We start from the raw sequence: 15,530 nt of genomic DNA on the forward strand, positions 1-15,530 counted from the left end.
CTGTAGTCCCAGCTACTCAGGAGGCTGAGGTAGAAAGATCATTTGAGCCCAAGGGTTCGAATCCAGCTTGGGAAACATAGCAAGACGCTATCTTAAAAAAAATAAAAAATAAAAAGAATTCAAGAGCAAGCTGAATCTCTCTAAAGCTGTAACTACATAGGTAAAATGTACACCAACATCCATCTCTACCTTGTATTATCTCTTGTGTATTTATTGTACCTATTAATCCCTTAAAAGACTGTTCTTATTTATTGCTTTTCCTGAAATTTTCAGGTAATCCTTATAGATATGAACTGATTGATATTCCCATGGATTCAAAGAAGAAAGCACTGACTTGGCCAGGTCAGGGTGTATATTACGATGTAAGTATCTTTTTAAATGTGTGTTTAAAAGAAAGTAACAAATATTTTTAGTCAATACATTTATAAAAATCTAGGCTTGACATGGTGGCACATGCCCGTAATCCCAGCACTTAGGGAAGCCAAGGTGGGCAGATTGCTTGAGGTCAGGAGTTTGAGACCAGCCTGACCAACATGGTGAAACCTTGTCTCTACTAGAAAATACAAAAATTAGCCGGGCATGGTGGTGCATGCCTGTAGTCCTAGCTACTCGGGAGGCTGAGGCACGAGAATCGCTTGAACCTGGGAGGTGAAGTTTGCAGTGAGCCAAGATCATGCCACTGCACTCCAGCCTGAGCAACAGAGTGAACTCTGTTTCAAAAAAAAAAAAAAAAAAACCTAAAAGATTATTTTCATTTTCTATCTGAATGTAAAATTTGAGATTTTGACTATGATTTACATTTTTCAGTTTTCTTAGCTGATTTCATGTACTATTGGTAGTTATGGAACATTCCACAGTTACCAAAAAAAAAAGATTTTCCCCAGGAAGATGGTGGAGGAGGGCTGCATTTCTCACACTGTGTTCCTCCAACCCTATTCTTACAACTTACAATGCATCCAGTCACTCCAAGTATGCAGAGAGTAAATGGGAGATTTCCAGAAAGATTTGCAAGCTATTATTGTTCCAGCCATTATTATCATATTGGTGTCAAGTCTAAAATGAAATAAAACAATAGCCACCATTTATTGAGAAATTGCTACACACCTAACCACTCTAAATACATCATTTAACCCTTTCAATAACCTCCTAAGGTTAGCATCATCATTTCCATTTTATAGATAAGGAAACTGTGACTCAGAATTTGTGACTATGTCATTATCACAGAAATCAGGTTTGTGAAGTTCTAGTCTCTGACCCATAACTCCACATGGATAAAAAGAAAATTATAAATCAAGAGGGAAAATATCTAGACGTTTGAAAATAATAATAGCTAACATGGTTGGTGAGAAGCAGTGCCAAGTGTTCTCCACGTATTATCTCTCGGCATCCAGCAATCCATGAGATAGGCAAGTGATAATTTTGGGAGGTTGAAAACATTTGAATTTTACTTGGCAAACCATTATGACAGGCCCAGCATGTGGTCACCGCTATGTCACAGAGTCATCTATAAAGTAAGTCATTTCTCGTTTGTTTTTTTTAAAGTTAAATGTCAAAAAGAATTCCTAACGAAGCGTCTGTTTTACTGGATCTCTTTCAGTTTTTAAGCAAAATCTATATCTAAACAACCCAGAAATATGAGAAGTTATTCTAGAACCCATCCTATCATTACATGTTCTTATAGCCAAAGGCTCCAGATCTGTAGTTAAGTTTCTTCCTAGTCATTAAAATCCTGTTTTCCTCATGTCACATTCCTTAGCAGCCATCCTGAATAGCTCCCCTCTGCCTGAGTGTAAATCCCGATGCTTTAACTGAGGTGCAGAGACCCCTCAGGATCTACCCTTACCTCCAGCCTGCAGCCTGGCCCCACCCGCTGGTTCCCAAACAGGTTCATGCCATTTCCCTTCCTGGAATGCCCTCCTCCCAAGGCCTCTCTACCCAACACTTGCTAATTCAAGGCTCAGCTTAACCCTCCTTGTTTCTGTTATGTAGCAAAGAGAACCAGGTCAGGAGACCTGTGTGCTTGCTGGTCACTCCTCTGTTGCCATTTGCTGTGTAAGCGATACTAGGCAGATTATTTCCCTTTTCTGAGCTTTAATTCATATCTGGGTAATTTCACTAAAATCTGTCCTGTAAATTTCACAAGATATGAGGATCATATGAAAGATTCAAAACTAGAAAATACTATAATTTATAAGGCATTATTATTACTCCAGCAGAAATGATACCTCCCTTTTCTGACTTCTGCCACACATACTATAACCAGCAACTTTTCACGTATTTCATATTTCATCAACTAAATTATGAGTTATTTGAGAACAGAATATGTTATTTGTATATCCCCACAGTGCGTTGTACATAAATATTTTTGGCTGATTCATTTATTTATTTCTTATTTCTGATGATTAATCCCACTTTCTTAATCTTTATTAACTGCTCTTAATTTTCAACCTTTCACATTTTCTTCTGGCTCATCCCTAACTCTAATCAAGTTTTGCATTTCCCCGGACAAAGAAGTAAAATTAAAATAGATACTGAGCTTCATGGGAGTAACTCATGACTCACCTTTTTTTTTTTTCCTCTAATCTCTAGGATAATACCCGATACTTGTCCTTCCTATTTTTCCTGCCTTTCATCATTTAATTGGGGGAGGTAATTTACAATGTTCTTTATCTACAATGTTCTATTCCTGTTAAAGGATTTTTTCTTTTTAAGAGACAAGGTCTCATTATGTTGCCCACTAACCAGAAAGGGGGAATTGTTAAGTATAGCCTACAGCTGCCTCCTCATGTCTTTTAAGTTTGGCCTGAAGATTTCTCCATACAGAATGAACTGCAGCCTAACTGGATGCATAAACAGACTGTAACCTACTCTTGTGCCAATCACCTAGTTTTGGCCAATCAAAGGCAGCCAACTGTTCAAACCGTGTTCAAATAAGACAAACATTAAACTGTAACCAATCTGGCTGTTTCTGTGTCTCACTTCTGTTTTCTATAGGTCACTTTCCTTTTTCTGTCCATAAACCTTCTTCCACCACCTGGCGGTGGCAGAGTCTCTGAACCTATTTTGGTTTGGCGACTGCCCAATATATGAGTTGGTTTTTGTTTAATTAAATGCTTTAAATTCTAAAATATATAAATAAAAATGAGAAACAAAAGAAAAAGAGATGGCCAGATGCAGTGGCTCATGCCTGTAATCCCTTTGGGAGGCACTTTGGGAGGCCAAGGCAGGTGGATAACTTGAGGTCAGGAGCTTGAGACCAGCCTGACCAACATGGTGAAACCCTGTCTCTACTAAAAATACAAAAATTAGCTGGGCATGGTGGGGCATGCCTGTAACCTCAGCTGCTCAGGAGGCCGAGGCAGGAGAATCACATGAACTCGGGAGGCAGAGGCTGCAGTGAACCGAGATGGCACCACTGCACTCCAGCCTGGATGAGAGTGAGACTCTGTCTCAAAAAAAAAAAAAAAAAAAAGAGACAGATTCTGTCTCATGCTGCCTTTCTCAGGTCTATTAATTATTTAACACCAGGCTGGAGTGCAGTGGCTGTTCACAGGTGCAATCATGGCACACCGTATCCTCAAACTTCTGGCCTTCTGCATCCTCCTGCTTCAGCCTCCTAAGTATCTGGGACTACAGCTGTGCAGCACCACACCAGGCTCAGGAGGATTTTTTTTATGGTATTTACCTTTCCTGTTGCCAGAGCAGTGGTCCTCAACCTCGGCTGCACATTAGAATCGCCAGGGGTGCAGGCTGCACCCCACACCAATTAAACCATTCTCTGAGAATGGGACTCATAGCAAGAATGCCTTGTTTTTCAAGGACTTGTAACTTGCATTTCTGGGATAATAGTCTTCTCTCTCCTTCTGCTCTACCCAGGGAAGGAGAAGGGACACTACTAACTTGATAAGCAGGTCCAAAAATGTGTCACTTCGCTGCAAAACAGAAAACTCCGGGAACCATATGTTAGTACTTTCCATCCAAGCCAATAAGAAAATATGTATAACATATGGCTCTAAAACTTACCAGTTCTGTGACCTGGGTAACATACTTAATCCTTCAATACCTAGCTTCCACGATATTGGTACATAATAAATATTAGTTCATAATAAATATTAGCTGCTATCAGTATTATTATTCCAATGGTTATAAAACTTTGTTGACCTAGCAACAAAGAAATGATAACCTTGGAAAGGAGACTATTCCACATAAGAACGTTAACCTTTTAAAAATTAAGTCCCGGGGCTTCATGTTAACAGTGTGTTAAATGTCGTTTTTCCCTCCTCCTTTCACATTGCATGTGGATGCAGCAGCTGTGCCTTCAGCAGCTACTGAGATCAGAGGCCCCTTTCCCACCCAGACCCCAGAGCTGCCCTAGCTTTGCCTCTTTGGACTGGCCCAGTTTTCCCCACCAGAGTCATTAGTGATCATTGTACTTATCACTCTATTCGGGGACTCTCTTGCTACCCTTCTCTTCCCGCTGAGATCTCTTCTCACTGACCGTTTCCATCCATTACCAAACCAATCAACATTCCTTTTCCTTTTCCAATTGGCAAACATAAATAGGTTTTATTTTTATTTTGAGATGGAGTCTTGCTCTGTCACCCAGGCTGAAGTGCAGTGGCACGATCTCGGCTCACTGCAGCCTCTGCCTTCTGGGTTCAAGCAATTCTCCTGCCTCAGTCTCCAGAGTAGCTGAGCCCACAGATGTGTGCCACTATACCCAGCTACTTTTTGTATTTTTAGTAGAGACGGGTTCACCATGTTGTCCGGGCTGGTCTCAAACTCCTGGCCTCAAGTGATCCTCCCTCCTCAGCCTCCCAAAGTGCTGGGATTACAGGTGTGAGCCACTGTGCGGCCCATACATAGGTTTTAATACTTGACTTTTCTGGGCTGTTTGTTTCATTGCTTACTCAAGTGAAGACTTTTGTCCTATTTCTCAAGAACTTGAATGTCTAGCCTTAGCTTTTAGGATATGAGAATAGTCTCTAGGATGAAATCTACCTTGTAATCATTTTTTGATAAGATGATATATAATCACAAAGGTCAAGTGCCATAAACCTCCTTACCTTGGACTTTTTGAAATGTTTTTAACAAAACCATTTTCAAAGCCTCACTGAGAATAACACAGTGTTCATTAAAACCCAGCTTTCTGCAAACCTAAATATTTGGACAGACCCTTGGCTTCCCTTTGAAAGAGAGCTCACCGATATCACCCCTTCAAAAGGGAGCAGTTTTTCTTCTTGATCCACCTGCCATCTTTCCAATCTAAAATACCCATTCCCATCCTAGAGATACTTTCCTCATTCCAGGGACAGTTCTCTCTCCAACATACCACCCATACTCCACACTCATCCTTAAGTGGCCGTAATGAATTTGGTGATCATGCAGGACCTCCTTTAGAAAGGAGTCATCTTACCAAATAACTGGACGTCCACAGTGCACCTCTCCGTGGCTGCCAGCACCCTGTGCCCCCTCCCACCTGCTCAGGCCCATTGACAGACAAGGTGCCCAGAATGGGAAACAAACTGTCTGTCTCTCTCCTCATCTTCTGTCTCACACCCACAATGTTCCCACCATTCCATCTCAGGCAGTGCTGTTATCCAACCAGGTGTCCTCTTCTCCCTTCAGCCTTCTCTCTTTCCTAAGCCCTGACTAGATGCCAAAAATAATTCTCTCTGCCAGTCTCTCATTTGCTCCCTCGCTCCGTCTCTCTCTCTCTCTCTGTCTTCATTCCAGATGTAAATGAACGAAGTGCCTTACCATAACCTGTTAGTGTAAAAATGGTGCTAATAGAATTAATTAAAATATCTAATAAAGAACCAGTATTCCCAAATGCTAACATCTCTGCAAATGGCAATGTGGTCTCCACAGTAAACCTTTTAACCTCCCCTATTTAACCTGGTTAAGCCCCATCATTCAAGACTAAAATAAAACAAAAAAAAACTGTATTTGCTTTTTTTGTTTCATTTAATATATTACAACCATGTTATTTTAGTGACAATTTATGGAGTTTTGCTGCCTAGCACAGAACTCTCAGAACCTTGTACATGGTTTTGCATGCAATAGGTATTCAGTAAATGTTTATTAAATAGGTTATGAGTTACATATCTTATATGAGCTATGCTGGGAATGTAACCACCATTTATATAGTACTATTCCTCTGAGAATATATTCCAAATTCAAAACAACTAATGTCACTTCTTTGTAGACTGGAGTGTCTGTCTAGAAACTAACATCTCAGGAACTGGAATTCCTTTCTGCCGTGGGCTTATCTTCCATATCAGATACAAACTGTACCCTGAGTTTAGTGTATTGAGCCAATGAATACCTTTGGAGTGAATGATTTCCACCACCCCTCTCTCACTGTCCTCTCAGAGTAACATCCCTTTAACATACTGAAAACTGGCCAGTTCCCCTCTCAAATGTTTCCTGCCTCTTTAGCCCCTTCTCAAGACATCACAGGCTACAATAAAATTTCACATTGCTTATTTCCTTTCCCGTGCCCTTGAATGTGTTTCAGTAGGTCTCTGTTGTTAGTTCAACCAGTGTAAGACACAAGATTAATCCAGCCCCGTAGAACAATATTTTTTTAAAAGTCCTTCTTGGCTGGGCATGGTGGCTCATGCCTGTAATCCCAGCATTTTGGGAGGCCGAGGCAGGCAAATCACCTGAGGTCAGGAGTTCGAGACCAGCCTGGCCAACCATGGTGAAACCCGGTCTCTACTAAAAGTACAAAAATTAGCCGGGCATGGTGGCGCACATCTGTAGTCCTAGCTACTTGGGAGGCTGAGGCAGGGGAATCACTTGAACCTGGGAGGCAGAGGTTGTAGTGAGCCGAGATCACACCACTGCACTCCAGCCTGGGGGACAAGAGCAAGAGCAAGACTCTACCTCAAAAAAAAAAAAAAAAACAGTCCTTCTTATTTCCAAGTAAGCTGGCTCTGCAAATAATGAAAAAGATAAGGAGCTCAAAGGGGGCTTTCTTTATCCCTGAATAAGTAAGCCACATATTTGTTAAAGGTTTATAGGGGTAGCAGTGCCTTTTACCATGATTACTGTATATGTAAAATGGGATCACTCTAATCTCACAGGGTTGCTATGAATAGCATAACCCTTAGGCCCAGGAACTTTAGAAGGCCCCACACTTTAGAGGGCCAGTTCTGGCCTTCCTCTGGCTGTGGCCCTTTCTGTGAAGCAAGAGGATATGTTCACCTGGAGCCCATGCTCCTCTGTCTCCCTCCCCTAACCATGATCTTGAACCACAGAATTCCCTGACCAAATGGTTTTGAACCCAATCCTAGGCCCTTCTTGGGGTCTCTTCCTCAAGTCCATCTTCCCAAGGGTTGGCAGTGCTGCCAAGCTGGTATATACCTCATGGCCAAAGGAGTGACCAAAACATGACTGCATGCCTGTTTGCTAGAAGTGGGGTGGTGGGTAAATGGGGCGGGTAAAGAAGAAAGCAGTCAGGGTGCTGAGGCCAGGGGCCAGCGGCTGGCTCTTCCCGAACCACCCTGTCCCAGTGCAGAACTCGAAGTAGTCCAAGAAGTCCAAATTTAAACCTGGTCTTCCGGGTTGTTCCAGAGATATTTTGTCAAAGCAGGGGAAAGGAATATATTTTATTTAACATTTATTTACTTGATTTATAAATGTAACTATTTAGTCAAATGGAATACAGACTTCCATTTGTACTTTCATCCCAGGCCCTCAAGTGTTAAGGGTGGGCCTGGCTGTGAGGGCACCCAGCAGCCTAATGTTGAAGAAATGCTAGTTCCACACTTGCTACCACTATCCATACCTCTGCTCCTGCTGTTCCTTTGGCCTCCACATCTCTGCACATCATTCAAGGCCCAGTTTCTGCATATAACATGACATGGCCTCTTGTCTCCACCCTCCCTCCCTGTTTCCCAGCTCCACTTCCCCATTCAGGTGAATTCAATCTCTCTCTTCTTTGAACTTTCAAATAATTGTGTCTCATGGTCGAGCATGGTAGCTCATGTCTATAATCCTAATGCTTGATAGGCTGAAGTAGGAGGATCTCTTGAGGTCAGGAGTTTGAGATCAGCCTGGGCAACATGATGAGACCCTGTCTCTACAAAAAGTATTTTTTAAAGAAAAAGCCGTGAGTGGTGGTACAGGCCTGTAGTCCAGGTTGTTCAGGAGGCTGAGGCCAGAGGATCACCTGAGCCCAAGGGTTGGAGGTTTCAGTGAGCTATGATTGTACCACTGCACTCCAGCCTGGGTGGCAGGGTGAGACCCTGTCTCTGGAAAAAGAAAAAAGAAAAAAAAAAAGTGTCTTTACTTCTTTTATGACAAAGGATTACTTTTTAAAATCTTTTTGTCAGTTGTGTTTCATGCTTTATCTCCCCTACTAGCCAATATGTTCCTGGATGGCAAGATTTGTTTCGGATCCATGCTCGTTTCCAGCCACTACTGTGCACATATATAGGTGCTTAGTAAATACTAAGTATCATAAGAGAGATACCGAGAAAAGGTGAATTTCTAAGTAACCAAAAAGACTGCAATGAAACTCTCTTATTCACTCATGTTTACATGCATAGCTCTTTTGAAAATATAAAATAAAACTCTATAGTTACATCTGAAGAATGAAAATTTTATTTGAATTTGAGTGATTTAAACTTCGTTGGAAATTCATAAAGGACATCAAATGGTTTCATTTCAGGCATGGAAGGAAAAGTAGAAGGCACACAATTTTAGCTAAACTTAGCCAAAAGACCACCTCAGAGCCCTTTGTATTGCTAATAAAATTTCACTGGAGGTAGAGTATTCAGGGATATTTCTCCAATACACATTATCAAAGTCCCTGCTAAGGCAAAAGACTTTTAGAAAAGACCTTACCATTTATTTGATAGAATATTGTGTTTAACTCTATATATGTTTCCAATTATAGCAATTAGTAATTAACTAGTAACTAATGACAAAAAAAAACAGTATCTGACGTCAGCCTGGAATTTCCTTTGCCTCTTTCCTGCTGAGATGATGAATCAGCTCTTATTCTACTAGATGATATTAACAGCAGTAATCTTTATGTTCATATTTTAGTTTCCCAGAGGTGTTGAGAAAAATAAGCCAATATTCTACCCAAAACCTCCTAAAACCTTCGCTCCTAACACTTCTTTAAATTCATGGGACCCTATTTGCTCTGCCAAAGAAGCCAACATACAAAGAAATCTTGAGAGGTCCCACTGGCTCACTTCGTACACTCATGATTTTACAGGTATGAGTTCACTTTCATACAAGTAAAAATTAGAACAAAATTGGAATATTTAACAAATGCTACGACAAGCTTTCAACTTCTCATATTTTTGCCTTTTTCTCAATCTAAGTATTTAAATCCTAAGTAATAAGAATTAAGGTGGGTGGTAAATTTCTCTTCATAGGTAGCTGGGAGGTAGGGTTGGTTTTCATTTTATTGGTTCTAATTATATTACAAAGGGAATGGGTAAGTTTTCCCATAAAGGGTAATATAACTGCCGTTCTTCGTTTACTCTAACAAAATAATAAGATGATGTTTCCATTAAGGTCTGGGGCCCATGGACCCCCTTGAACTGGATGATTACCATGAAAAGATGGTAGCAGAGTTAACAGGAAAGATAGGATTTGACCCAGAGCCTGTAAGTAATTGCAGTCAACTCTCAGTTATTTGGGGGGAGAGTGCTGGGCTCCTTCTTGCTTTGCCACTTTTTGTGTCTTGGGTTTTGCAACCAAGTTAGCAAATGGAAATGTTTACTCATTTTAGAAGTGAATTCTGAGTTGATTTGAACTGGTTTGAATACTTTGTCTGCTGTTTGGGAAAACAAGCAAGATTTCTTTTCTTGGGCCAGGCGCGGTGCCTCACACCTGTAATCCCAGCACTTTGGGAGGCCGAGGCGGACAGATCACGAGGTCAGGAGTTCGAGACCAGCCTGGCCAATATGGTGAAACTCTGTCTCTACTAAAAATACAAAAATTAGCCAGGCGTGGTGGCACTTGCCTCTACTCCCAGCTACTCAGGAGGCTGAGGCAGAAGAATCGCTTGAACCTGGGAGGCAGAGGTTGCAGTGAGCTGAGATCGTGCCACTGCACTCCAGCCTAGACGACAGAGCAAGACTACGTCTCAAAAAAAAAGAGATTTCTTTTCTTCTTCAGAGTGGTTTTTTTTTTTAACAGATTTTCTACTATGCTACTGTTGCTGAAATAACTTACAAAAGAAGCGGTTTACAAAAGAATTTAACTAGTAATTTAATGAGATTCCTAGTAAATTCCGTAGATCTTTGCTTTTTTTTTTTTTTTTTTTTTCTTGAGACAGAGGCTCACCCTGTTACCAAGCTGGAGTACAGTGGCACGATCTCAGCTCACTGCAACCTCCGCCTCCTGGGTTCAAGCTATTCTCATGCCTCAGCCTCCAGAATAGCTGGGATTACAGGCACGCACCACCACACCCAGCTAATTTTTGTATTTGTAGTAGAGACGGGGTTTCACCATGTTGACCAGGATGGTCTCAATCTCCTGACCTTGTGATTCACCCGCCTCGGCCTCCCAAAGTGCTGGGATTACAGGCGTGAGCTACTGTGCCCAGCCCTTTGCATATTTATATATCTTGTACATTACCATTGCTTTTGAAGAAATAAAGGCTTCCTCCTGGTATTCATAATAATTGAGAGCTGGCTGAATTACAATGAAAAGCCAATACATTCTCTGCAGATGTCAATAGAGACTTTTAAATTGATTATGCGAAATGGCCTGGAAGAAATAATCAAGCCCTTTAATGAGCAAAAGTATAATCTGTTGGTTTAATTATGTAAATGAGATGAAATGACCTAATAGTTTGCATATGTGTTGTTTTATTTGAGGCCTAAATTTTATTCTCAACGACTACAAATTTTGAAAACAAAATTAACATTTTAAAGATATATAAATTGTGAAAAACACATGGAAAAACATCTAAGATTATTTCAGTTTGAACACTTTAAAAACTGAGCTGGGTCAGGCTTGGTGGCTCATGCCTGTAATCCTAGCACTTTGGGAGGCTGAGGCGGGTGGATCGCCTGAGGTCAGGAGTTCGAGACCAGCCTGGCCAACATGGTGAGACCCGTCTCTACTAAAAATACAAAAATTAGCCAGGCATGGTGGCGGGCGCCTGTAATCCCAGCTACTCTGGAGGCTGAGGCAGGAGAATCCCTTGAACCGGCGGGGGGAGGGGATGGGGCAGAGGTTGCAGTGAGCCAAGATCATGCTGGGCAGGGGGAAAAAAGAAAACAAAAAAACTAAGCTGAGGGCCGGGCGCGGTGATTCACGCCTATAATCCCAGCACTTTGGGAGACTGAGGCGGGTGGACCACCTGAGGTCAGGAGTTGGAGACCAGCCTGGCCAACATGGTGAAACCCTGTCTCTACTAAAAATACGAAAATTAGCCGGGCATGGTGGCACATGCCTGTAGTCCTAGCTACTCAGGAGGCTAAGGTGGAAGAATCGCTTGAATCTGGGAAGCGGAGGTTGCTGTGAGCAAAGATTGTGCCACTGCACTCCAGCCTGGGCAACAGAGTGAGACTCCGTCTCAAAATAAATTAAAAAATAAAATAAAAACTGAGCTGAACATACTGATTTTACATTTGCTTCAGCATTTCCTAAGGTGATATAAAATCATAACACCAGGAGCAGGTTTATAGACTGTGTTTTATCATTTACTGAAGGGTTTTTAATAATTTTTATGTTGAATTTGCAATGAGCATTCTCTAAGGATAGAAAATATTATATGAACACATATTGTCAGGTGTGTTCAACAACTGTCCAGATTTCCAGAGATTCGACCCTGTATGGTATGTACAAAATACATATTCCATTGTATACAGGATGTTTGCCAAATATGCTATATACAAAATCATTGTGCAAGCAAATCAACTCTTAAATATTTATGAATAACGAGATAAAATATACCTAAGATAATTGGAAGTTTAAAAGAAAGTTATAGTGAATCTTGCTGGTTTCTTATTAAACCATAAAGAACAGACTGGGAAAACATGTTTTAATGGTAATAAAGATGTGTATGAAATATTTTATTGTAGTAGTGTAAAATAAAAGCACTAAAAACTGCTTCTTGCATGCAGGAATATATATGGTCAAAGTACAATATGATAAGTCCTGTCCTTTTTTATGACAAATTTAACAAAGCATGTCAAAGAGCTGAAGTTTTTTCACCACAGTATTTACTCAAACTTGATTAGCTAAAGGCTGTAACAAATTTGTTACCTCAATATGGAAATTTCTCTGACTATGAACAGATTAGCTTTCAAAAGGATGTTCCTAAGTCCATTTTTTTAAGTCCAAGCTACAATGATTATTTTCTCACTACTCTCATTTGTATTATCTCTGCTGTCAATTCCATCATCATTATACATACATTCTTTGGCAGTTTTTTTACTTTAACATATTATTATGAAATGTTTGAAACATACAGAAAAGTAAAAAAAATTTATAATTAACACCCATATACTCACCACCTAGATTGTACCACTAACATTTTGCTATGCTTGTTTTATCACATAATCTATCCATCTTTCCATCCCTCTAACCATCCATCATCCAGATATAATAAAAATATATTATTTGTATGCATTTTAGAGTAAATTGCAGACATTAGTATACTTCACTCCTAAACATTCAGCATGTATATTATCAACCAGGGTTCAATATTTGTTTGCAGTTTTTTTTTCTTTTAAGGTGAAATAAAGTTCAATGCAATTGCACAAATCTTAAGTGTACATTCATCGAGTTTTAACAAACACACCTTTGTAATCCAAACCCCTATCAAGATACAGAATACTATCATTCCAGAAAGTTTCCTCCTCATACCCCCTCCCAGTCAGCTGCGTCCTCTTCCCACCACTCAGCATGTATCTATTAATAGCACTTTAAATACACTCACTACTTTTGCAGTTACCAGACATAATTGAGTTCATAATATTTATAAAACAACTTAAAAAGAAGCACAGACATGACACCTCAGACCAATGTTTCTCAAAGCATAGCAAATCTCCAGCCTCACCATCACCTGAAATGCTTGTTGAAAATTCAGCTTCCTGGGGCCCACTACAGACCTTCTGACCCACAGTCTTGGAGGGTCTTAGGAGCTTAGGAATTTCATGCCAGCTCTGCAGATGATTCTGATTCAGCCAAGGTTTAAGGGCACTTGCTAAGGCCTAATAAAGAAGACTTTGGCTGAGATTAAATAACTGCACACACTGCTAATGCCATCTGTTAGTGATGGACAGAAGTTTTATTCGAGTGATTGCTTTATATCTTTGAAGTTTAAAAGCAGAGTTCCCACACACAAAGAGTTCTGTATAGCCAAATAAAAAACATGCCCCTTTCATACTCTCTAAAACCAGTAAAGGAGGAAAATGTATTTGGACCCAAATTTCGAAGTCTTTAAATTAGTATCAAAGAGCGTTGCAATGTACACTCCTACACCCATCTCGTGTACTCAGACAATGAAAATGGGTATGACTTTTGACCTACCATTTGTGGCAATATCCCTGATTAATTTTTTCTCCTTTTTATCCCACCACTACAGCAAGAAAAATTCCATCCTGTCTTCAAACCTCCCAGACCGTTGGAAGGACGAATTGCCCGATTAATTCAGAACCGGCGTTCTCTGGAGGCTATAGTCCAGCAAAGACCACGTTCCTGTACAGATTGTACTCCTAGAGTTTTGTGTAATTTTCATACCTTTGTACCCAGTTCTAAAGAAATGATGGCACTTAGTGATAACACACCAGCCGGTGTGACCCATAAAAACCAGGATATTGAAGAGAAGATCATAGAAGAACAGAGCTTGCTGTCTACCTATGAACTCCCATCTTGTTACCCAACAAAAGACCTGACTAGCATTTATGACATAAAGCCATTTCCAAAAATCACAGATACTAAAAAGACAGAAGATTTATACTGGAGACAGCAGTCACTAAAAACCCAACCCACACCTTACTGTAAACCAAACCATTGGATTCACTACGAAAATCTTAAATCTCCCCTACATGATCAGTATAATATGTGTCCAAACCCTGTTAGCCTTAGTAAACCTAGTGTTTTACAAAATAAACAAGACACAGAAGCTTTCACTTTAGAACATTTTTTAAGTAAGCCAGAAGAAGAGTTGTTCTTGAATATGGAAAACAATGAAGAAACAAGACCTATTCTTGGTTGGATTCCTAGAGCTGGAGTGACCAAGCCTCAGACCAACCTGCTGGAGCTTAAGAACTCTTTTTCAAAAACTGGTGCACAAAAGCGTTTCCATAAATCAATTCTAGAAGACCATAAAGACCTTAGGGATAATGAGCATTTGGGGATGAAGCACCAATTCTATGGCCATAATTCCTATTATTTCTATAATTGAGATACTCATTGTTCCCTTCAAAACCCAGCCTCTTGCAAGAAGCTAAAAAATATAACAGAATTTCCTTCGTATTGCTGGATTCTGTTCTCTAGATTAAACCACAAGGGCCTTGTTAATGAGGTTTACATTTTCAGGAATTTAAGTTAGTATCTGGTTGGAGGAACCCAGAAAAGGTGATGTTCTGACTTCTTGAAAAGTTTAACAATTTGGCAATAAAATATTAGAACTAGAAAAAATTATAGTCTTTAATCTCTCATCTTCAGATTATACTACAAGGAAATTTTCCAAAATCATAAAAAGAAATGTGTACAACAAAGTTTACATCATTGTTTCACCAAAAAAAATTGAAAAGCTGGAAAGAACTCAAATGATCAATAATTAATGAATGACTACACAAATTATAGTATCTCAATAAAAATGAGAACACTGTCCCTTTATGTAAATTTTTGTACATAGTAGCATTAGGTAGAAAAGACAAAACCCAAACACCCAGTTAACTGAGGGATGGACACCTCTACAAACTATATTGTCTTAAAAGTATGTGGACTCTGTTCCTTTATGTAAACATGTAAAGAAAATAAGTCAGCGAAAAAAATTAAACCCAAAACTCTCTGCATGTACACATTACAAATTGAATTGTTTGCTTACTCTTAACCTTCTGACTGAGAAACATAACTATTTCTTTTAAGCAGATAAAATTATTTTACTGAAGATCTAGCAATGGCCTTAATTAGCAACTGGTGAGTTCTAATTATAGCAAGAAAGGATGGCTTGGTGTCAGTTATTACAGAGCCCCAAATCTTCATTTCTGGAGTGTGTTCTCTAAGAGTTTGGCTAACTCCCATATGCAAGTCAATTCATTTAATGTGCCAAGAGGTAGGTTTTAAACATAGTCTATCGTGGAAGTTCAAGAGGAATTTCTTGAAGTATTTTGTGAATATTTATTTTAATTTCATGACCAACATGTCGTTTGGTTGTAACCTCCTTAAAACTATTCTGGGCTAAAGTTAGAGAATTTTTTTCCAACTGCATTCTGTACAGCACTAGTTTACATTATGACAGGAAGTAAAAGTTTACATGGTGAAATAACACTGGGGAAATCGGAGCAACAATGTCAGTTGCATGACTTGGTCACTGG

The 15,530-nt window shown here is 39.8% G+C and overlaps 1 protein-coding gene across 1 annotated transcript in view; it reads left to right on the plus strand.

Annotated features, from left to right (window-relative positions):
- SPMIP4 (sperm microtubule inner protein 4) overlaps positions 1–14,628 on the plus strand; it is a 44,371-nt gene extending 29,743 nt beyond the window's left edge. Inside the window, exons 7-10 of the mRNA XM_054494919.1 lie at positions 274–362; positions 9,061–9,235; positions 9,541–9,632; positions 13,571–14,628. Coding sequence (XP_054350894.1) covers positions 274–362; positions 9,061–9,235; positions 9,541–9,632; positions 13,571–14,392 — 1,178 coding nt within the window. The 3' untranslated portion in view covers positions 14,393–14,628. The remainder of the gene's footprint in view (positions 1–273; positions 363–9,060; positions 9,236–9,540; positions 9,633–13,570) is intronic.
- Positions 14,629–15,530: the final 902 nt, after the last annotated feature.

This window comes from Pongo pygmaeus, chromosome 6 (assembly GCF_028885625.2).
Source record: "Pongo pygmaeus isolate AG05252 chromosome 6, NHGRI_mPonPyg2-v2.0_pri, whole genome shotgun sequence".
NCBI lineage: Eukaryota > Metazoa > Chordata > Mammalia > Primates > Hominidae > Pongo > Pongo pygmaeus.